This window comes from Typopeltis vanoorti, chromosome 15 (genome assembly GCF_054136105.1).
Source record: "Typopeltis vanoorti isolate ZY-2024b chromosome 15, IOZ_Tvanoo_1.0, whole genome shotgun sequence".
NCBI lineage: Eukaryota > Metazoa > Arthropoda > Arachnida > Uropygi > Thelyphonidae > Typopeltis > Typopeltis vanoorti.
The window spans coordinates 9,181,712-9,207,322 of record NC_143563.1 but is presented as its reverse complement, the minus strand read 5'-3'; the positions used below and the strand labels follow the sequence as shown (position 1 = coordinate 9,207,322).

Sequence of the window (25,611 nt, the reverse complement as noted above, 5' to 3'; positions counted from 1 at the left end):
TAGCAGTTTTTCAAAGTAATTACTCCATACTTCAAGGATATCTTTTTCTCACGTTTTCATGTCACCTTTATCATCTCTAACTCCTTTTACAGCACTCTTTCCTCCATTCCTAAGCTTCTTCAACAACCTCCAGAATATTTTGCCACCTTCTTGATATTTATTTTCTATATTCTTGCCAAAGTCCTCCCATGACTTTTGTTTAGCTAGTTTTACACAGTGTTTAGCATTCTTGCGTTTGTCTCTGTATTCACTAAGAGCACAACCTGACTTATTTGACAGAAACTTTTGATATGCTTTCTTCTTTTCCTTCACTGCCTCTTTTTCCTGTGTCCACCAGGGAGTTCTGATTTTTTTATCCTTCCAGACAACCTCACCACATGCCTCTCTGGCTGAATCAGTCAATGTTTTCTTCAGAATTTGCCACTGAATCTCCAAGGTTTGATTCCTGTTCTCAAACTCTTTCATTTTTTCTTCAATTATCTTTGTGTATTTTAGTCTACAGTTTACATCTGAGAGCTGCTCAACTTTTATTCGCTTTAAAACTTTCTTACATGTTATTCTTTTCAATATGAAATTCAATTTTATCCTGCTCAAGACTAAATAGTGATCACTTCCAATTTCAAATGCTCTGTACACTCTGGTGTCCTGCACCAGGGAGAAAACATCACTATCAACAATAACATAGTCAATGAGACTTTTCTTATTCCTTGCCTCTTCTCTCCATGTGAATTTGTGCCATGTCCTGAGCAGAAATCCAACAAGTATTTGCCATTATTATTAGCTTTGCTCTTTTCTCCAAATTTTCCCCAAACATTTTTGTATGTCTGACAATCACTTCCTACTCTGCTATTTAGATCCCCAACAAGGACCAACTTTTCCTTTTTCATTGTGTCTGTACCTTTCTCTAGAGCCACAAAATATTCCTCTACGTCTACCTTATTAGAACCTTCTGTGGGACCATAGGCACAAATAAGTCTCATTGTTCAGTTCCCCATTCTAATATTTGCCCACATTACTCTACTTGAGACTGACTGCCATTCAAGAAGATTAGCCTCGTATTTTGTGTTGAATACTATGGCTACTCCTTCTTTTCCTCGATTGTCATTTCCTGAATATAACATTTTGTATTTATTGCTCAGAAAAATCTCACCAGTTTTGGTCTTTTTTGTTTCAGTCACCCCTATTATGTCGATCTGGTACTTATCTAACTCCTGAGCTAGCTCTATTTCTTTGCCATTCAGGCTTCTTACGTTGATAGTACCAATCTTTAACCCTGGTGATGTTGAGTTGGGGTTTGTTTTCAGATTTGTTTGAGTAGCTGACTTTTCGCTGTTCGCCCTGGTTCCCTGGCGAAAACAACGGGGGCCTTGTTTATCCAGGCGACGCCCCAGCCGGAATGAAATTTTGTCATGTTTGTACCATCATTTTTTATTTTGGTTTAACCAATAAGAATACAATTTGTCAGCTAAATCCCAAATTGCCAGCCCATACTCGTTCGTTCAGTATCCAAGTAGATACCCAACAGTGTGCACCACGAGATGGTGAGTATTGGACATTAGGTGAGAAGAACTGGTCGGTTCTCCACATTCCTTTAAAGGCTATGTGGAGGACTCCTCTCAGTTATACAGCTTTGACCCTTAAGCACCCCGTGGGGTTTAATCTAGTACTAATATTATTAAATGGACCCAATAGTAAAATCATGGTGTATTTTCATATATACCAGACATTTCCCACCTATTTCAAGTAAATTATTCCAGAAGACAGAGGGTAGTATAGCATTACTATCGGGAATTGTGAATTGGCTGCTAATATTTTGGCTTATTGGAAGCCAAACATTTTGAATGTAAAAGTTATTTGCAAATTTGTAGGTGGAGAGGGAGCAAACTGCCTCAATAAAAATATCAGGAGAAATCTCAGAGGAATTCCCAGTAAAGAAGGGTGTCAGACAAGGCTGTGTTCTTTCTCCTATATTGTTTAACCTCTATACTGAAAATATCTTCCAGCAATTAGAAGAATTTAAAGGAGTCAGCATTGGAGGCAGGAATATAAGCAACTTAAGATATGCAGATGATACAGTACTGCTAGCCAAAAATAAAAAAGATCTTCAAAACCTACTAGAAGAGACGCTGAAGCTAAGTGAAAAATATGGACTTAATTTCAACTTCAAAAAAACGAAAACCATGCTGGTAACGAGAAAAAGGGAAAATACCCGATATAAATGTTAAGAACAGAGGAAATACTTTAGATCAAGTAGAGAGTTATATAAGGGGAAAGGAATCAATTATTTTTAATGTCATTTTTAGCCAATTGTTTTTTTCTTAAATAACACATAAATTATTAAATTTGATTTTTATTTAAATATTAGCATTACTTTTCTATTTTAAAAAAAAACTGTTTTTTTTTTTATTTTTTTTATATATTTTTTTTAATATGGCAGACTTTAAAGTTGAAGAGCACCATTTACGTCATTGTATGCTGTTTTTTGAATTTTTTGAAAACCATTAAGAAAAGGAGAACCACCTACCTTGGTCACATACTAAGGCATGAATCCTACAAAAAACCCTTCTAGAAGGAATGATACAAGGAAAAAGAAGAAGAGGAAGACAAAGAACAGATTGGATGAGAAATATTCAGGACTGGACCTTTTTGTTGTATGAAGAATGCAAAAAAGAAGCACAAAACTGTACATGGTGGAAGCTCATGGTAGTCAACCTCCTGGAAGGAGATGACATCTGACAGGACAGGGGGAGAGGAGCTGAATTTTTTTAATCTATTTATTTTTAATTAGCAAGAAGAAGTCTGTGAAGATTATTTAGTATGTTGGCTTAGATTTTGATTGGTGAAAGAATGGACAATATTAAGTATTTGGGGATGCAACATTTGTGTGAGGAGGTGGCAAAGTTAGGATATCTTGTGATGATAACATTAAAGGTTATCATCACAAGATATCCATTACCGCGCGGTTAGCCTAGTGGCTTTGCGCTTCGCAACCATATGCTTGGGGAAGGAGTGTCCCAGGTTCGATTCCCGTTGTAGACGTGAGGAATTTGAGGATCTTCCTCAGGCATAGCCAAGTTAGCCGGTCTTGGGCGCGGTCAGTAGGGTTTTTTCCGCCAGTTTATCTGGCGTTTTTCATCCCGCAAACAGGCAAACCGGCCCGTGAACATACGCCTCTACAGTCAAAAAAAAATATATCCCCCCAGCGGCAGACCAGGCGACGGGTCGGTTGGGAGTAGTACTAACAAAGAAGTCGCATCTAAAGTAACACGCGGACCCTGCATAGGAAGCGGGAATAACGCATAGAAGAAGAAGATCACAAGATATCCGTTATTGGAATGTGGTCCAGGAAACACTGTGTTCTCTGGTTGAATTTCATGGTCAACACATTCCAGTTTTTCATCTATGGGCCTGCACAAAATGGAACACTTATATTTGTCACGAGCATTAATGTATAGATACCCACTATTGACACACTATTCTGCTCAGTGTCCTTCCACTGGTATCTTACAATTGTGCTTTTTTTTTTTTTTTAAATCCATCAATGGATTTCAAATTTTTGAAATAACAGGGTGGATAAGAGGTCCCCAATGAGTGGGGTAGTGATCTCACGCTAAGAAGTAACATCCATCTACCACTTAAAGAATTTGCAGTCACCAGTTCACGTAGGATTCCACCTCACAGCATATTGGTTGGAGAGTGAGCGAGCTATCCACTTGACCATATAGCTAGCTATTTTCCATGCTCTGCATTATAATGGAAGATAATGCACTGTGGAGGATATGCTTTCATTTGTAACAGATCTGAGAGAAACTCTGGTGAATTCATTCATGAAAATAAAGTAGAGATTTCAATCTCTACTTTATCTTCAATTTATCTGTTTTTGGGTGTGGCTGAGATGTAGCATTAAATGCATTCATTTTGGTACCTTGTAGTAGAGTTAGGAATGTTTTGCTCTTTAAACTCAATTGTATTATGTTCTAAAAATTATAAGTGAGCTTATATTATATTTTAATGTTAAACTTTGTCTTAAAAGGCTTGTATCATAAGAAATTAATAAGAGAGATTCTGGGTTACTTAGCATCAGTGTAATATAATATTTTTAAAATGAAATCTGATGCAAATATTAAGTAATATGAATACTGTTCTCCATTTCAGGGAACATCTGGAGCTCCTCTCATGATCAGTAATGATGAAGGAAAACATTGGTCATTAATTGGGATGGTGTCTTTTGGTATTAACCAGTGTGGACTAGCTAATGTTCCAGCAGGATACACCAATGTGGCCTATTACCGAGACTGGGTGTTCAAGAATTCTGATCTTCAGGGGCCTCCAGAGTCATAGTGGATTTCGATAAAATTCCATGACGATTTCCAGAAATTACTTCGATGCACGAAATTGAATGTGTGTAATAGAGAATTGTGGGCCATTAAAAGATTTCCATGTCTCTTCAGCATACTAACTTATTTCATTTTATGATACTAAATGCAGAAAACCACTATCAGCTAACAACTTTTATTCCCTTATAGGGAGTAGGCAAGACTTTTTAACCCTGTCTAGCTTTTGGAGACAGAGTGAGCAGTTCAGTCTCCACCGTAGCCAATCAGAGATTGGCTAGTGATGGAGATTATCACTCGTAAAACGAGTGCTGCCATCTCTTGGTACATAACCTAACAAGATATGTTATTGTCTGAAATAGCATGGGTTCTACTGTCAGCTTAGATAAAGTTCCTTCAGTCAACAGCTAGACTTAAACTTACATCTATCTTTGGGTGCTTAGTGCAGGGGATGCAAAAGCCACTTCCACTGAGCTACACAGGCCTATGCAAAAAAAACTCTGTTAATTTTAAAATCAAAAAAAAAATACATAATCTTGTGACTACCTAATTATGTACTGTTTTACTTGGAATAATTGAGTCTTAACCAAAATATATGGAATTGAAGTTCAAAAGGAAATTTCAAATTTCCTTCATTTAATTACCCAAATATTCTACAGTCATATCAACATTATTAAACTCAAAAAGTGTTTCTATAGTTATTGAGATAACATGCCCTTGAACTGAAAAGATAGGGATTTTGAATCCTGTTTATTATGAAAAGAGCATCTTTTTATAATAATTAAATTCATAAGAATATTTCTTTAAATGGTTAAAATATATAAACTATTAATTAGATATTAGAGAAGTGAGGAGCCTATGTAGCTTAGTGGATGTGGCGTTTGCACACCATGGCACGCTTGGCCGCACAAAGGAAGACTTACAGTTTCGAGTCTAGTCGGCGACTAGAGGAAATTTTTCTAAACCTTTTTTCGACCGGTTCCTGAGTTAGTCGATCTCTGGCACGGGCAAGCAGGTTTTTCGTCCTGGAAACTCAAGAAAATCGACCGTAGAACCCACATTATTTCAGACATTAAATATATGACCATGAGATGGCGGCACATTTGAGCCGTCTCTCATCACTGTGTACTGCTTAATTAGTGATAGCCTTGGGCTATCTATCTCTGATTGGTACCAGTGGAGATTGAACTGCCCACTCAATCTCCACAAGCTAGATAGGGCTAAAATGGCCTCGCCTACTCCCCGTATACGGGAATAAAAAGGAGTTAGCTGATTTTTTTTTTTTTTTTTTTTTTTTTTTTTATTAGAGAAGTGTACACACAACCTCATCTGAAACCAGAAATTTAATAGCCATACTATATTAAAAACTGAAAATTTTCTCATATCCTTGATTATATACCAGGTTGATAGCTAAAAGCTATCAACCTGGTATATAATTAAGGAAACTCAAGTGTATGAGGAGGAGGTATTAGAGTGGTTGCACAAACTGAATAAGAATTCTGCAATAGGGACTATAGTGTTCAGCAGAACTGGCTATTCCTTTAACTGAGCTACATAAGTGAGTCTCAGAACAGGAACGATTCTATCGGAGTTGAAAAAAATCCACAAGGGTGGTGCAAAAACTGATGTATCCAACTATTGACAATCAGTATCTCAGGAATCGGGGTGAAGATTTTGGAAAAGTTAGGGCTGGCATTTAGGAATGGGTTGACATAGAATCTCTACTTTGCAATGAACAGCATGGGTTTATTAAGGAAAGATCATGTTTTAGCAACTTGCTCACATTCTATAATGTTACCACTAATTTAGACAAGGAGAATGGATGCACCACGATACTTTTAAATTTTGCTAAGCCTTTTGACAGAATACAGCATGGAAGACTTGCATAATTTGGAGAATATGGGATTAGATTATAAACTATAGGCATGGATAAGTTGCTGACATCATGTCACCAGTGGTGTACCTCAATAATCAGTCCTTGTTCAGCCTTTACATTAATGACATTCGGAGGGATTTGACAGGCAACATACGGTTACTTGCTGATGCTGCAAAGGTAGGTAGGGTAATCAGGAATGCTGTTGATATGCAGTACTTGCAGAATGATTTGAATAGACTGGAATTGTGGGTGTAAGAAAATGGATATTTCAATTTTAGAAAATACATGCCAAAGTCGTATGCTTTGGCTTGTATCCAATGTCGTATTATGTTAGAAAAAATCAGGCTACGGATCTTGGAGTGTTAATAAAGTTCAAGTTCAGTGGCCATGTAGAAAAAATTGTAAATATAACTCAAAAGAAAATTGAAATGCTGAAATGAACGTCATGTAAAGATAAGGATATCATTTTGCCTCTTTACAAGGCTTTGATAAGATCTCACTTGAACTCTTCTGTGCAGGTCTGGTCTCTTCTTGTTTCTGTTGTGATTCTGATACAGTGGAGTGCTAATGATATCAGGTTTGTGGAATAGTGATTATGAAGACAGATTGAGAGTTACAAACTTTTGAAAGAGTTATACAGAATTTCAGTAAGCAGAATATTTCATTTTGTGGAGGGTGGGGAAAGGATACAAGGGCATCTTTATAAGTTAAGAATGAATGCTGTCAAGAAGGGAGTGGTGCGTGATTAGAATGGATTGCCGTTGGATTTTGTGTATGAAAGCAGTGTGAATGAATTTAATAAGTATGATGGCTGGTGCGTGTAGAATGTGGCCTCCTCAATGAGTCCCTGACTCCCTGGAGGTCTCTTAATAATAAGAATAATATCTACGAATTCTTGAGGTAGACAACATATTATTCAGAACTCAAAAAGAAAACAGTCTGTGAATATCTGAAAAGAAGTAAAAAATCCATGTAATCAGATGCACGGCATGGATAGATGCATAGACACATGCTGTTTTGATGCTCTTGATCGTTAAAACGTGAAAAATAATCACAGTGAATCGATCATTGCACCCTTGCAGTGATGTGGATCGGTTGTGCATAGCAGCAAAAGTGGAGGGCGTAGTGTTTTGCAAGTGAAGCAGACAGCGGAAGAAAAGCGAGCTTTGAATGATTACATCATGAATAGACAGAAAGGTTGCTGATGAAGCTTACAAAAAAAAATTAATGAATGCAGTACATCCTCTGTCCAAAAAGACACCGAACTTTTCGAGAATAGAAGAAACTAGTGGCGCCACCTGTTGTATCTTTGTGTTATCACAAGCGGCTACCTTCGTTGTTGTCAACTGTTTCATTAGAAGCAGAGTTATAATGCCAAGAGTGACAGTGTTTTGACGAACGGTCGGAAAATGAGTTTCAAACAAAAAGCTGTGATTGACTTTTGTGTTAATCTTGGTGAAAGTTTTACCGAAAAGCATCAAATGCTTCAAATAGCATATGGTGATGAATGCTTATACTCAAGTTTACCAGTGGTTTAAGCGATTTCAAAGTGGTCGTGAGGCGCTTGAGAACGACATAAACCGGGCCGTCCAAAAACTGGACTGAGCCAAGTTAACACTCCAAAAAGTGCGTGATTTCATTAAAAAAAAAACACGAAATCGTCCGTGAGATTGAAATTGAATTGGGCATTCCAAAATCAACTGTGCACAACATTTTAACCGAGAGTTTGGACCTTGGTAAATTGAATTCGCGATTTGTTCCCCACAAGTTGACCGACGACCAAAACATTTATCGAATTAAACACTGCAAGGACCTCGTTAAAACCGTTCATAAGGACTCAAACTTCCTAGAAACGATCATTACTGGTGACGAAACGTGGTGTTTTGAATATGAGCCCAAAACAGTGTGCTGGTGGAGACCACCAGAAGAGGGGCATCCGAAAAAAGTCGCCAGGAGAAGTCAAAAGTAAAGACAATGCTGATTTGTTTCTACAATTCCAAAGGTATCCATAAAGAATTCGTTCCGCCTGGCCAAACGGTCAATGGTGAGTTTTATCTGGAAGTTTTGAAGCCATTGATAGCGAGAATTCGTCGCGTACGGCATGAATATCGTGACGACTGACGATTCGTCAAAACACACTGTCACTCTTGGCACTATATAACTCGGCTTCTAATGAAATAAACGTCATAAACAGTTGACACAACACTAATGAAAGTTGCCGCTTACGACAACAAAAAGATACAACAGGTGACGCCACTAGTTTCTATTTTCGAAAAGTTCGGTTTCTTTTTGGTCAGAGAGAGTTTATTCAGGAAAGTAGTACATGGAGAATAAAATGGCAAAAAGATCAGACGATTAAAAGAATAAAGCACTATGTGGTCAATATTTAAAGGATTTGAAAGGGAAGTTGGCAGTCGCTTAACTTGGTTTCAACGAGGCACCATCATGATTGAAGCAAGTCTGACACAAGACCATGTACTATAAAGGAATGCAATCAAGACGAAGATTGAAAGGAAGAAAGATCCGTAACAATAGTAAATGCCGACTGGGGAAAGACAAAGAAGAGACAGTGAACCATCTAATTAGTTCTTGCAGCAAGATTATCATACCGACTATGAACACAGTCATGATCAGGTAGCAAGATTCTGCACTATAGCTTGTATAAGAAATGTGGTTTCCCAACTTGCAAAACTCATGAACGTTCACACAGTTGAAACAGTTATTGAAAATGAAAATGCAAAGATATTATTGGACTTTTAGATTTAGACAGATAGACATCTGCAACATAATATTTCAGACTTCACTATAGTAGAAGAATGGCGTGTATGATTTGGTGATGTGGCAATATCAGGAGATATTCGAGTTGAGTTGAAGAAAAAGAGCATGATAACCAAGTATTAGATATCTGATGGATGGGGTGAGAATTCAATAATTTTGGAATAAAAAAGCAACAGTTCCAGTTGTCATACGAGTAGTATTAAGAGCATTTATGAAGCACATAGAAAAGCTAAACCTCCTAGAGATAATGCCATCTCAAATCCAGAAAACGGTACTCTTAGGAACATTTAAAAATTTACGGCGATTCCTTTGTATATGGCCTGAATTTGACTCGTTTTCTAGTGAACTAACATTAATTGAATACAGAAATAATAATAATCCATAATATTTATCATCCATTAAGGCCTACGACCTGCCAAGTTTGTTTTAAAGACTTTTATTTGTTTTTGATAAAGTGGCCAGTCTTATGCTTAAATATACGAGGGTGGTCTGAAAAGTTCTCAGCCTCGACCATACATGGTCGAGGCAAGATTTTTTTCTCTCTAAGTTGGTACATCTGTCACAGGCATCCATGTGAAATTGCAAATCATTCTATCAAGTAGTTTCTTTTATACAGCTGTCTGAAGCAAACCTGTTGTCTGTATCCCTTGAAATGGATAAAATTGAGTATTGAGCGGTTATAAAATTCTTTATAAAAGAAGGTTTAACGACAAAAGAAATTTATTCGAAGTTCATGAAAGTTTATGGGCACTCTTCTTCGTTTTTGACGATTAAGAAATGGACTGCCGAGTTCAAACGCAGCCATACCAGCCTTGAAAATGATTCACGTGAAGGACGTCCGAAAAGTGTAACAACACCAGAAATCATTGATCAAGTGCACGATATGATATTGGATAACCATCGAGTCAAACTGCATGAAATTGCTGAGACTATAGGCATTTCAAAAGAACGTGTAGGGTATATTTTGCATAAAGAATTGCAAATAAAAAAGCTTTGCGCAAGATGAGTGCCACACTTGCTCACAGCAGATCAAAAATGCACTCGCATGAAAATCTGAACAGTACTTGGAGCGTTTTAACAAGAATAAAACTGATTTTGTGCGTCGATTTATTACTATGGATGAGACTTGGATTCACAATTACTCACCAGAATCCAAACAGCAGTCAAAACAGTGGACAGAAACCGGTTGTTTAGCGGCAAAGAAGACAAAGTCTGTTCCATCAGGCAGGAAAGGTCACGACATCAGTGTTTGGGGATGCTAAAGACATTTTGTTTATTAATTATCTTGAAAAGGATAAAACGATAACCGGAGAATATTATTCCGATCTTTTAACCAGACTACATGAAAAAATTCGTGAGAAAAGACCCGAATTGCAGAAGAAAAAAAAAAAATCATCTTTCATCAGGACAATGCACCTGCACACAAAGGTGTTTTGGCAATGTGAAAATTAAGCGATCTGCACTATGAATTGTTGGAACATCCACCCTATTCCCCAGATTTGACTCCTTCTGACTTCTATCTCTTCCCAAAACTAAAACTTATCAGACCCGCGTTGTGTAAGATAAACCGCGTTGAGCAAGGATTACTACAATTTGTAGACCGTGTTGTATAAGTACCGCGTTATATGAGGGGTACATGTACTTTCAATTATCTTGGATGTGGAATATCATATGAAGGAGAAGAAGACGTAAAATTAAAAACTTTTCAGACTACGCCTATAATCTAAATTTTTATCACGCCTATAATCTAAATTTTTATCACGCCTATAATCTGCAGATTATAGTCGTGATAAACAGAACATTCAATCCAAATATTGTATAAAAAGAAAAGTTCTTGAAAATATATAATACTTTAGCTGTGCCCACATTATTATATTAAAGCGAAATTTGGGCATAAACAAAGAACAAAACAAGTGAAATGAGATTCATGAGAAGTGAAAAATACACATTGTTAAACAAAAAAAAAAAAAAAAAGGAACGAAGATATTTTTAAAGAACTGAAAAATATGTTTAAAGAAATCAATTGAAGAAAAATAAACAATTACAAACAAAATTGGATAAAATGTAAACTGAATGGCCAACACCTGATATCCTAAATAATGAATAACATATAAACCAATCGTGATGTCTTAATGCATTTAAATGCTGCAGTTTTGTGGAGATTGAACTGCTCACTCAGTCTCCAAAAGCTAGACAGGGTATCAAGGCCTCGCCTACTTTCTATAAGGGAATAAAAGGTGTTGGCTGATTTATTTTATTTTTTTTTATTTAGTTTTAATAAACGGGTTTATTTCTTTGTGTTGATCTCGATTGAGGTGTAAGTCTCAGCTTGCGTCCTCGAAGCTTTTAATTAAGCTTATCCGAGGATGACACCGGTTAGTTATTGTTTATTGCTTTGATTGCTGTGTGTGTGTTGAAAGTAAACTGACGGTTGATATATTTGATATTTACCACACCGTAGGATGCTAAATTCATTCACACAAACATGCGCACGCATGCACACACACACACACACACACACACACACACACACACACACACACACACACACACACACACACACACACACACACACACACACACACACACATTAGGAATGCTCTGACGCGCAATTGAACTAAACAGCCTGAACTAATATACTGCGTTTCATTAAGTCTGTAAAGTGTGTATGGTGCGTATTTCTCGTTCATAGTATGTTCTTAGGGCCTCGTATATTTGTATAGTATATGCCGGTCTGGTTGGTCGAGTGGTTAGTATATCTGCTCTCCAGCCTAAAGGCTGCTTGCTGGTTCGAATTCCGCCGTGGGCATAGATGTTTGTGATTGTCTTTGAAAATGCTAGTGGTGGGCGGTAGATGATGTTAGTGTAGCTGTAGTTAGTGGAGATAGAGCTGTAGAGTAGGGGTTCTCCCTCGATGAGTCTTTGGACTCCCTGGAGGTGTCACGTAATAATAATAATAAATAATTTTGGAATGGTGCTTTGTATATTAGTGTTTTCATGCGCACAGGAACTATGTTTTTAACCTGTAGAGTTTGCTGGTTATTGTCGGGAGTTTGTTTGCTAGATGACTCATGTGGCTGTTCCAGTTCATATCTGCATCGAAGTAGAAGTAGATTCCAAAGGTATCGTATTATTTCAGCCTGAATGATCAGTGCCGGCTGAAGGGATTCTGGCGTCCCAATGCAATTTTAAGTTGAGCACCCCCCCTTTTTTTTTAATGTACTTAAAATTTAAAGGTTAAAAAATCAAAACACATATATTTTTATATATGTGTTTTGATATATATCACTTATCATATAAGATATATGCATCTTATATGATAAGATGCATATATAATATAAAATGCATATATCTTTGGCCATCATGTCCATTAGAAGATGCGATAATCCTTCACACTGAACAGAGCACTTAACCAGATTACCTCGAGATTGTGGCTGCGTCTCAGTTGCCTATAACAAAAAATGCAGTTCCTTGTTCTATCCTGGGGTAACTGTACTTCTAGTTATATTGGGTAGACTAAAAATATAGAAATCGTTTTTTATTTTTGTTTCCTCTTTTTATTGTACAATTTTTAATGCCAGGACAAAATAAGAGATCCTTGCATACTTTCTTCACTTAAATATTGCATTACCTTAGAAAACCAATGCCATTTTTAATTTTTTTTTGCTAATTTTGTGTAATCGCTTAGTCAACAATGCATTTTATTTGTTCTCGAAGAACTGAATTCAAGATAATTATTTGAAATATTTTTTGGGGAAAAAAACGGGCTGTCAGTGTTCCAGGTTATGTTGTTTTTATTTTTGTTCAAAATCAAATTTCGTAGAATACTTTACAGATTGCCTGAAGAGGACGCGCTTTGACGACTTTGCTTTATAGATAATAATATGAAAATCTTTAATTAAATGTGAAGTGTGCATGCTGTGAAAAGTATGAAATACAAAATTAGAAGAAAGTCGATATTTATAATCCAGTTACTATGAGCAGTCTTCGCAGCGGGAGTCGGAGGGGTGTTAGAATCAGGGGCGGCTTGTGCATGGCACTGCGAAACTGCAGCACCCCCAATTTTTCTAGATATATAAATATATTTATTAATTTATTTATATTTTCTTGTAATATTTTATTTTATCATCAACAATCCCATACAATTCTCTTATTTTGTATAAAAAATAATAAAAATCCATCTTGCAGGACTTAGGAGGGCGAAGGACGCTAGCAGCACTGCGTTTACCACAGTGTCATATTGCTACGCGCAAGAATATGCACGTCATAGTGAGCTGCGAACTATTAGCGTAATGCGGCACTGTCCATCGTGCAGTTCCACTGCTGTTTATATGCAGTTTTTGCACCAGTAGTAGAGTGTTCGTAGTGCTTATCGTGTTTACTCCGTCTCTTTAAATATTTGGACATAACATTTGTTATTGTTTTTATTTTAGAATGTTATTGGGGTTATGATAATGGCTTTCATTTTTAAGTAATTTTAAATTATACCAAACTGTATAATTTTCAGAAAAAAAAAATCAGCTAACGCCTTTTTATTCCCGTATATACGGGAGTAGGCGAGGCCATTTAGCCCTATCTAACTTTTGGAGACTGAGTGGGCAATATGAATTGCCCTGTATAATTTTATCGATAATAAACAATATTTTTCATGTTTAATTTTTTTTTAATTTTACCATAATTTTGATATTTTATCCAAACACGTATACACTGTACTCACAGTGTCTGTGTATATTTCGAAAATTGCAGCACCCCCACGATTTCAGATTGCTAACCAGTGGCAACTCGTGGCTGCCACTGGTTAGAATACTTCAAAACAAGCATAAAATTTTATGAAGGAGAAAAAACTCTACATGAAACTCTACATAGCTTTCTCTTTCCGATTGGTTTATATTTTATTCATTGTTTAGGATATCGGGTGTTGGCCATTCGGTTTACATGTTTTCTCCGATTTTGTTTGTAATTGGATCTGTAAAAATGTTGAAGTTTTAATTTTTTTTTTTCTTCTCCTTCATAATCCACGCGGCTCTTCACACTCTACCAGGAAAAAAAAAAAAAAAAAAGAAGAGGAGACCACAAAAAAAGAGAGAAGAGGGAGAGAAAAACAGGGATAATAAAAATTACTGTTATAAAAATGTTTAACTCGAAACACATTACCTGAAGTTTACTTCGAACAATTAGAATAATTTTAAAGTAGAAACACAATAATTTTAGTTACTTATTTTCTACACCTTTTATCTATTTTCTTAGTAAGCTCCTCAAAATTAGGTGTGTAATTAGTTAAAGCAGTTCTTACAAGCTCGTTCAAATGTTCATCATTTAAACTAGATCAATATTTAGATTTAATAAATGTAAGAGTCGAATATAGCGCTTCACAGCAGTACGTGGTCCCCAAAATGGTGATCAGTTTTCTGGCACTTTGCTTAAGTGTTGGATACCGTTGGTTCCAAACTTGCTTCCAAAAACTCAATTACGGAACATCCACTTTGCTCCGCTAACTTCAGTCCTTCGTCCTCTTGAAGTTCCAAAATCTCCAGCTCTGTAGCTGCGACATCCATCACAATTGGTTTCGAAATAGGACAACACCTCAAGCACGTTCGTGAGGAAAAGATTTTACAAAAAAGCGAATGTTGGCTTAAGTTCCCTAAGATCGCAAAATCTATTGCTGAATTCTTCTGCCAGATCATTTAATTTGCTAATATGAAATCCCGTTTGTAATTCTACTCCTTGCGAATTTGTCAGTATTTTCTTCAGACAAACGAAATGATTGAAAGTTTTATTTTCCAAGTCTCTCTGGAAAAGTTGCATTTTGCTTTTTTTCTCGGTCTGTCCGAGATCGGTTATTAGTTTTTTTCTCCCTTGAAGTGAACCGTTTAACATCTGTAGATGCTGGAAAACATCAGTGAAAAATACCATGCCTAAAAACCACTGAGCGTCTTCGAGATGAGAGAAATTTTCTCCTTCTCTCTAAGAAACTGTTGATTGGGTCTAACAAAAAAAAAAAAAAAAAAAAAAAAAAAAAAACCTTGTTTCATACATTGCAAACTGAAAGACACCTTATTAAGCAAAACCATGATATGTCATTAGGAATCTCGTCACAATTCAACTCATCGAGAAAGCTTTGGAATTGTCGTTGTGGTTTAGCACTTGAACGAAAATAATTGACAATTCTTAGAACTACTTCCATTACGTGTTCAAATTTAAAACATTTGGCAACCAGATGTTCCCTTTGAATGATTTTGATGTAGACATTATAAGAAGAACTATTCACGAATTTTATGTGGTCGAGAAAAGAGTGCCAACTGTTCCGAAATTTTTTCCTGCGCTTAAAGAAAAAATTAATTTTCCTTGGAAAAGAGAAACTTTAAGGAAAATACTTCATGAAATCGGATTTTGTTTTAAAAAGTCCCAGAATAAAAGGAAACTTATCATGGAGCGAAGTGACATTGTTTTATCTAGAAAACAGTATTTGAAAGCAACAAAACGTTTCAGGGAGGAGAAAAAACCGATTGTGTATCTAGATGAAACTTGGATTGAGAGTAATTTAACTTATGGAAAATGTTGGCAGTCTAAAGAAGAATGTGGAGTGCTACAAACTGGAAATGCCTCGCGGCGCATAATAATTTTGTGTGCGGGTGGAAAAATGGGATTTTTACCGAATTCAAACTTACTATACAAAGCCAATTACCATAAGCAAATGAATTCTACGATCTTCGAAAAGTGGGCAGAAGAAAAACTGATTCCAAACCTTCCTAAAAATGCTGTTGTTATAATTGATAACGCTTCATATCACTCTATTCGATTAAACAAAGTTCCAAATTGGTCTAATAGGAAGCAAGTTCTTATGGATTGGCTCTCTGCAAATAACATTTCTCATTCCCCAGATATGCGAAAAATTGAATTGCTTAATTTGGTCAAAAGAAACTCGCCCACAACTAATCTATTTAAATTCGACACGATGCTCAAAGAGAATGGATTTCTAGCTTTGAGGCTACCACCATATCATTGTGATATTAATACTATTGAGTATGTTTGGGCAGAAGTGAAAAGTTTCATTCGCCATCGCAACGTAACTGGAGATATTGACATGTCGAAACTTTTTAAACTTTCAGAATAGGCGATTGAAAGTATTACAGTTCAAAACTGGGGAAAATATTGCTTTCATGTCACCTCATTGGAAAATATGTATTGGGACAGAGACGGAATTATCGAAGAATTATGCGAACCTATGGTGATCAGTTTAAGTGAAAGTGATGGCGATTCGGACACCGATTCAGATGACTCTGAAGATTAAAAGGATTTGATAATGGTATTTTTTCCCAACCTTTTTTTGCATGGGTTTGTTAAAAGAGTCACAACAAGTCATAAATAATTAATCGGTTTAGGACATTAAAGTGTCTCAGTTCTATCAATTGTAAGTTTAGAATATCTAAGTTCATTTGAAAAAATGTCTGTTTTTCTGTATAATTATTTTTATTTTATAGAAAACTTTCTTAAAAATAAACAGTTACATTTTTGTTTTATGCTATACCTTTTTTAATTTTGTTAATACTCTACGTACATTTTTCCAACTGTTATACAAGCAAAATAGTTACACTTTAAAAACTACAATCTTCGTAAAAGAAAAGCTAAATTTTCCGACCTGTAATGATAAACAAACACATCCCAGAAGACAGATTGATTACCCTATCGGAATGGATTCTCCTTTTTCTGACATGCGCAGAAGTGTCGAGGGACCTCTAATCGGTGGGCGAACTATAATAATAACTGGTTAATAAGGGTGCTCGTTCAGCTATATTGCGGTAGGCGCCGTAGCTTATAAACCGTTTCATTATGCGATATCCCCGTAGAGCAAACATTTAATTAATGTATATTATTTCTGGGAAAACTCCCATCAATAAAGCGGACACCGTAGTCATCACAAACCAAGCTGATTACCACAACAAGATAACAGCCATCTTAACTGACCCACACACCTACCGAAAAATACAAATTGACCCCACCTCCGACCTCATAAAACAAATCAACGATACCCTACACATCCTAAAAAATGAAAATAAAATTGGCAAAACCACACTGAAAAACACAATCCCCCGCACCACATGCACCCCTTGTATGTTCGGACAAATAAAAACCCACAAAGACGGGTACCCGATGAGACCAATAGTCTCCTACAAAAATACCACCACAGCCCCTTTATCAAAATTCGTAGCGAAACTCCTCAAACCTTTAACCACAACGTCCAACTTCATGATAAAAAACACGGACGACCTTTTCAAAAAAATAAAAAACCTAACCCTATCCCAAGAAGACATCCTCACTTCTTTGGATGCGGCCTCTTTATACACTAACGTGGACGTCCCCAGAACTTTAGACATCGTACACACACTACTCACAGAAGACCACACCCTACACTCTCGTACTAAACTAACGCCCATTGACATTATTAACTTAATAAAACTAGTAATCTCGGCAAACTTCTTCAAGTTCAACAACAACATGTACATAGAAATCTTCGGACTCCCCATGGGCCAAAACATCAGTGGACAACTAGCGGAATTATTCCTGGCACACTCCACCCTTCCCTTCCCCCCGGCATCACCTTTTATGACAGATACGTAGACGATATTCTGTGCATTGGTAATCCCACACACATCACCACCTTAAAAACATTCCTAAACAGCTACAGCAACAGATTAAAATTCACCACAGAAACCGAACAGAACAAATCCATCAACTTCCTAAACTTGACATTAACCAGAACACACAACAAAATAGCCACGAAAATATACCACAAACCCTCACACATCGGAAACTACCTCCATTTTCACTCATACCATCCGTATTCTGTTAAAAAATCCGTCATCTTATCACAATTCATAAATGCTTACAAATTTTCAACCAATCAAAATAGTCTAAACGCTGAAATAAAAAAACTAACACAGATCTTCTTAAATCGCAACTATCCTACACAACTGATTAACTACGCAAACAAGACGGCAAAAAACCGCCAAAACAACCCAAGTACCAAAACGAACTTCCGTACACAAAAAATTATCAAACTACCATACACCCAAAACACATACAAAGCCTATAAATACATCTTCAAACATACTGACTACAAACTGGTATTCACCACAAGCCAAAAACTGGCAAACCTCCTAAAATCCACCAAACCTCACACACAAAAAGAAATATTTGAACAGCACAATGTAATCTATAAATTTCCCTGCCAAAAAGACTGTGACATCACCTACACAGGTTCCACCATCAGGTCTTTATGGGCAAGACTACAAGAACACTTCCGTGACTGTAACATCCCTATTCCAGAACATTTAAACACTAAAAAACGCAACATCAAAAAGAAAAATCGTATACAAAACACAAAAAAAAACGGAAATAGCTGTTCACGCCCTTGAACAAAAACACACCCCGCAGATAGACAAGGCCATCATAATAGACAGACAAGACAATGAAACAATGCTCAGAATATCGGAAACAATAGCTATAAAGTGTGACGCGAACTCTATCAACGTACACAGGCCCTACATAATCTCCGAGGTTTGGAAGCTTCACAACAAAAATTGAGGTCACAACCCCGACCAATAGGAGACAACACAAACACCTCTAAAGCAGAAGCACTCACCCGACCTGACATAGCTTCCACTTTCCCAATGTGTTCAGATGACGACCACGAATAGTCGAAACGGTCCACACCCCGTCAACCACCTTTCCCCTTCCCCCTCCCTATTTTAAAAAAAAATTAACCCTTTCACTTTTGCCCCACCCTATATAAAAGTATATGTTTCTATATATTACGAAAAAACCCGGGTTTTTCTAACTTATTCTACCAAACTGCCTACCCCCCCCCACACACACATACACACTCTGCAGTTTTCGACATCGCAGACTGAGGAAAAGCCACAACACCCAGAAAAAGGTATGTGCAATTTTCTATTCCTTACGCTACATATACTTTTTAGTACATCTACACTCATAATGCCCTAAGAATCCATGAGTAAATAGCCAATGACATTTAAACAGGGGTACTCCTAAACTGAAGCAGGCAAAATAGCTGTAATTATAATAAACATTTAATTAATATTATTATGTAGTCATTTTGCATTAATGTTTCTCCTGTAATAAAAACAAAACAGCAATTGGAGATTTTCTTATATTTTTGTCTTATAATCCATCAGGGGCGATATTTAATTGTTTGCGTCAGGGCGTGATCCAATCTGGCGACGACCCTGCCAATAGCTCTTCCTTCACGTCCAGGTCGTGAGATACAAGCGGACAAATGTAGCTAGTTGTGGTTTGTCCTTAATATCTGTAGATTCATCCAAAGCCAAACTAAATGCAGCACAGCTTTCCAAGTTATAACGGAAATTCTCCTTTTAATTGTATGCCTGGAAGCTGGCATATGTTCAATCAGTTTGAGTATTATTATTATTATCGGAGTCTAAAACTGAAATTATTTCTGTAATATCCTTGACAAATTCTCCTTCCGTGTACGGACGTTTTGCCTGTGCAATATTCAACACTAAAATAAAACCAGCCTCGGTACATCAGCCTATATAGTAAACATGGACATCAATTTACTCTGATCATGGAGTTGTTCTTTAAAGTTGAAAGTTTAATTCGCCTCAGATCAGAGCCAAGAGGAAATTCTTTACTAAAATTATTGTGATGCGTGTCATAATGACGCTTTTGATTGCTTGCTTTGAATTGCGCAAGTGTTATTTGGCATATGGCATTGGTTTACTTTGTCGTTTCACAAAAAAAAATAAACTCTCCTTCCCACTCTGGCCTAAAACTTCGAAGTTCCTCTTCATATTTACGTTTTTATGCGCCATTTCTAAGCACTTGAATAAGAGTTCTACGATAACAAACACTGTCAATGGACTTACGCAACAATATGCTGAGCGATATCAATAGATGTGCGTCGGAAGTGTAACATGTTGTGGCGAGCAGGCATAGCGTCTGCCCCCCCCTCCCCCCTCTCCACGCTCACTTACTCCCGTACCATCGCATCGGCAGGGCCGACCTTCTCTATAAAGGGGCACTGGTGCAAGAAACCTTTTGGGGTCCTAAAATATTTTTCAAACGTAAAAACTAAAGGATTCGAAATAAATTTAAATTTAAATTTAAATTTATAAGCGTATTGTAAAACCTCTTTCCTGCAAATGATTTTGGCACAGGAAAAAAAAAAACAACATTCGAAATATAACAGGTTAACATAACGTTTACTGAACACAAAACAGAAGTATTAAATAATTAAAATAAATAAATATTTAACACAAACAAAAGTAACCTGGCTCACCAACTAGCGCACAAAAACTATTTACAATTAAATTGTTTAAAGTTATAAAAAAAATTTATTTAAGCACATAAAAAAATAAGGTTTACTATTTAGGGGCCTAGTTTTACAAACACGTATATTGCTTAATATGTATTTATTTAAATATGCGATTTTTTTTTTTTTTTTTGCTATGTCATTAATCATTTCCGAAAAATTACAATTTTTGGCAATTTCCTTTTCGATGCTTAATATAGCAAGTGCATTGAAGCGTTCTTCGCACATTCTTGACCGAAGATAATTCTTTATCAATTTTAATTTGCTAAAAGAACGCTCTGCGCTTGCTATAGTAACTGGTAACGTAAAGAAAATTTTCAACACAGTTAGCACATTTGGAAATAGTTCATTATAACTATTATTTAATAAATATTGCAATATATCTTGCGCGTTATTTACATTTTTTTTGGTCCAAGATCAATTCTCGTAACAAATCAATTTCCTGGATGAAGTCTTCATTTACATCTTTACTATAATATTTTACAAAATATTTTACAATCTTGAGCGGTTTTCTAGTTCATTTTTTTCTAATGTTTTTATATCAGTGATTAATTTAAAATAAGAAATAACATCCTATCCCTAAATTCTTCTACCGGGTTTAGCAAAACTTCATCTTCTGCTAGTTCGGAAAATAATCTTTTTCTTTTTCGAATTCTTTTTTCAGGGAAGTCTTCGGAAATATTCAAGTTTCGTGCTATCATTTTTGCGTTGTCTAAAAATGTGTTAAATTTTGATCTTAAATTTTGGATTTCATTTTTAATTTTATTCACTAATTTAAAAGCAGAGTCAAGAACGATTGTTTTTGCTTGAAATAGTTTGTTGATACTATTAATTTTTGACAATATTGTAAACCACACCGATAAGCTTAAAATAAATGGCATTTCTTGTAATGAATCTAGTAGAGTTTTAGCTTCTGATACTGCTGTGTTATCGTTAAGCAAGTGACGTGACTTTTGACTCTTGTCTCAAACAGAGAGCCAGAGCACTTCCTAACCTAACCTAAACCTAACCTAATTTCTGGGACTTTATGTCCCAGAAATGGTTAGGTTACGTTTAGGTTAGGTTCATGCCGCCTATGGACCATGAGAGTAAAGACGATGGAAATGAGAAAATAGAAGGTTATAATGTTAATATTTTGTGTACTCTTTGCTTCAAAATTGAGAATGCTGTCGAAGGTAAAATTCGATCTAAATTGAATCTGGAAATACAGGCCGAAAAAATTAAAATGGATTCCAACAATAAATTTCCTCCTGCACCTTTGGGGGCCACTGCACGAGTTCCTATCCCAGACGTCGACAAGGGACTGGGTGATTCACGCCATCTGCTGGCGGTTGTTATGAGTGCGACAGACGATGGTTTTTACCGACTTGGAACTGCTGAAGAAATTTTAAACCAACTCTATGTCAGATCACAATTCACTTTATGTCCCAAGGACTTACTGAGAGTTGAAGACATTCCTGACCATGAAATAGCTCTCCGGTCAGCGGCTTCCGCTCTGTCCACGGGTAGCGGCCAAGGGTTCGTGAGGTGAAGTTGCAAGACCAAGTGCCGAAATTTGAAGTGCTTTTTTATGAAAAAGACAGTTAAGTGCAATTCAAAATGTCATTCCAGTCTACCTTTTAGCAACAAGTAGTTCAGCACTGGTCTTTTTCTCTTTCTATAGAAAAATCCGATATCTTACATTTTGTACTTCTTACATTTTCATATGCATCTTTTAAATAAAAGCCTTTTTCATACTTTGCTGAAATAGCATTTGTCATTCTATATAATGCCTAGGTATTCTATACAATGCCTAGGGAAAGTATGTAAAATATTAAAATTAAACAGACATTTCATATTTTGCCGGTAACATATACACTGCTTTGACTGCGTCTATTTTGGTTTTCCATCGAGTATCACATAATGGTTTAAGAGTAATATTTAAATGCTTTTGTATAATTTCCCACCTTTTTGTAGATGCAGAAAATACGCAGTATAAACATTGCAATATTCTTTTCAATATATACTACTGGAAGCAGCATCACAAATTATCAAATTAATAGAATGTGATAAGCAAGGTACATGAATTGCATGAGGGTTTAAACTAATTATTCTACATTGTACCTTTATTATTATTATTATTATTATTATTATTATTATTATTATTATTATTATAAAAATCTCCATGGAGTCAAAGACTCATCGTGGGAGGTCCACTGTTATACACACAGTTTATCATACTGTGCCTTAAATATATTCACTGTCTCTGCACACACCATACTCTCGGGCAAAGCATTCCAATCACTCACCACTCTCCATGCAAAAAACCTGCTCCTCACTCCCTTGCTCACACCCTCCTTATACAGCTTCCAGGAATGACCTCTTGTTCTCCTGCTATCCTCACCCATTCTGTGCAAAACCTCCCCGACGTTAATCTGGTAATAACCACTCAACAGCTTATATGTCTCAATCATATCCCCCCCTCCTCCTTCTATCCACCAATTTCAGCAAATTGCATTTTGTCAATCTGTCTTCATACTCTACATTCCAGAGACCAGAAACCTTCTTAGTCAATCGCCTCTGAACTTTTTCCAACGCAATTTCATCTTTTTGAAAACCAGGTGACCAAATTTGTGCACAGTAATCCACATGTGGCCTGATCAAAGCCTTATACAAAGGAACCATAACATCATTACTTCTACAAGTCAATATCCTCCGCATCATTCCCATTATCCGCTGTGTTGTCTTCACTATTTTAGTAACATGTCCCGGAAATTTTAGGTCCTTGTCTACAATCACTCCCAGATCTCTCATTTCCTCTACCTCTTCCAAGATATTCGCACCGATTGTGTACTTTACATCCCATCTCTGCTTCCCAAATTTCAAAACCTTACACTTTGAGACATTGAATTGACATCCCCACTTATTTACCCATTCAGACAGTGTATTCAAGTCCTCTTGCAAAGCTACAGCATCCACACCACTCCTGATAGCTCTGCCCAACTTTGCATCAACTTCAAACAACTGCACATCACCATTCAGACCTCTCCAGATATCATTTACATACAAATTAAACAGCAATGGACCCAAAACAGACCCTTGAAGTACACCACTAGTAACTTTCCTCTTCTGGGATATCGCTCCTCCATAGACAACTCGCTGATACCTATCACACAACCAATCTCCAATCCAGTGAACCAATCTACTGTTCAGCCCCATCCGTTCCAATTTAATTACCAGCTTGTCATGTGGCAATTTATCAAACGGCTTTGCAAAATCTAAATATACCACTGTATATGCAATACCCTTATCCAACGCATTTGTCACTTTATTATAAAAAGTAAGCAGGTTGCTAAAGCATGATTTTCCTTTAGTAAATCCATGCTGGCCACCAAAGAGTATTTTTCTGTTGTCAACCCAATTCTGAACTTTATTCCTAACTAACTTCTCTAATACCTTGACCACAACTCCATACACACACAGACTGGTCTATAATTCAAAGCCTTACTCTTATCACCTCCCTTATGAATTGGAACAATTTTACCCTCTTTCCACTCTTTTGGAACTTGACTCAGTGAGAGACTCATGTTGAAAAGATATACAAAAGCTATTGTTAACTCTCTGGCACATTCCCTCAAGACACGTGGTGAAATAGCATCAAGTCCCACAGCCTTATTTACATCAAGTCTATTCAATTCCTCATATACCTCCTGTTCACTTACTAACAGTTCCTCCTCCTCCTCTCCCACTACTTTCAAGTTCTGCATGATCTCACATTCGCAAGAATGAAATACCTTTAGAAATTGCTCATTAAATATCTCAACTATATCCTCCGCAACGGTTATCATCCCTCCTTTTTCACCAATCAATCCCATTCTACCATAATCATTCTTTCTTCTACTGGCGACATATCGAAAAAACTCCTTAGGATTTTTTTGGCCGCTTTAGCTAACTGCTGCTCATACTGCATTTTTGTTACCCTTATCAATCTAGTCACCTTCCTCGCCTGCTCTTTGTACTTCTCATGCAACTGGTTGTTATATATACTCATTTTGTGTTTCTTCCATAATACCTTCTTCTTCCATATTGCATACCTTATCTCTTGATTCATCCATTTTACACCCACTCTGCTTACCCTCTTGACCCTTGGAATACACTCTGATATTGCCTTCACCAAATAGTTCTTGAGTATGAACATTTATATATTCCCTTCATATTGCTACCGTTAATCGTATGCTTGCCCTCTACAAGTCATAATATCTTAATCAAGCTCAGCTATTCTTTTTAAAAGCGAATTTGCTAGTCCTTCACCAGTCACATCAGTTACTTCAATAAATCCTATAAATGACTCATTTATAATTAATTTTTTGTCTACAAAATTTACATATCTAATAATTATTGAAGTTTGTTCCTTGTGAGAAATATCAGGAATGCAATCCATTTGGATACTGTAATATATGGCTGCTTTTATATCGTCTTTAATTTTATCAAGGACTTCATTACCTAATGCAGCAATAATTTCCTCTTGAAATCTATGCGCCAAATGATGCACAATTCTTTTTTTTCGTATTTTTAATTCTGTTTACATGATCCATTAGCACAGGATCGTATTTACTTAATAATTCTATTAAACTTAAAAAATTTCCATTATTCGGCGTTCCTATTGTTTCATGGGATCCTCGAAATGACAGATTATTACTTGCTAAAAATAGAATTGCATCTACAATTCTTTGGAATAGTAATTTTAAACGTTCCGTTTCTTTATTTATATTAATTTGATTTGTTCTGTCAACAGTCGAACATAAATTAAGCCTTTTTAATAATTCTTGCCAAGCAATAAAAGAATTAAAGTGACCAACAAGCTCATGATCTCGAATTACAGATGACAGTTTTCTCCATTTATTAAAACCATGTATAAATCGTGTTGATTGATCTTTTCCTCTTCTTTTGGAAAATAATACACAACAAAAGCAAAATACTGAGTCTTGAGCTTTTGAGTAAACTAACCAGCTGCGAAGCTGAGTTTCACCATTTCCCTTTTTTTTTTTTTAAATAGTACGATGTAGAAAATGATCTACCTTCTACCTTCAACATTTTTAACGAATGCGTCTTGATGATGTTATTTAGGTCGGGTTTTAACACAAAATATTCTAAATTTATCAGTTATAATATTTGGCTCATTTATATTCACTGGATCATTTATATTCACTTGATCACCATCGTTATTATTGTTTTTATCGTTATTTGCTGTATCCCAAACGTTTGTATAATCAGACGCGTCTTTTTCGACG

The 25,611-nt window shown here is 36.3% G+C and overlaps 1 protein-coding gene across 2 annotated transcripts in view; it reads left to right on the top strand.

Moving 5' to 3' along the window:
* The window catches only part of LOC150098348 (clotting factor B-like), a 63,537-nt gene extending 59,091 nt beyond the window's left edge, over positions 1-4,446 (top strand). For both annotated transcript variants that reach the window (XM_090405567.1, XM_090405568.1), the window contains one exon: positions 4,156-4,446. In XM_090405567.1, the coding sequence (XP_090261693.1) occupies positions 4,156-4,341 (186 nt within the window). In that variant the 3' untranslated portion in view covers positions 4,342-4,446. The remainder of the gene's footprint in view (positions 1-4,155) is intronic.
* Positions 4,447-25,611: the final 21,165 nt, after the last annotated feature.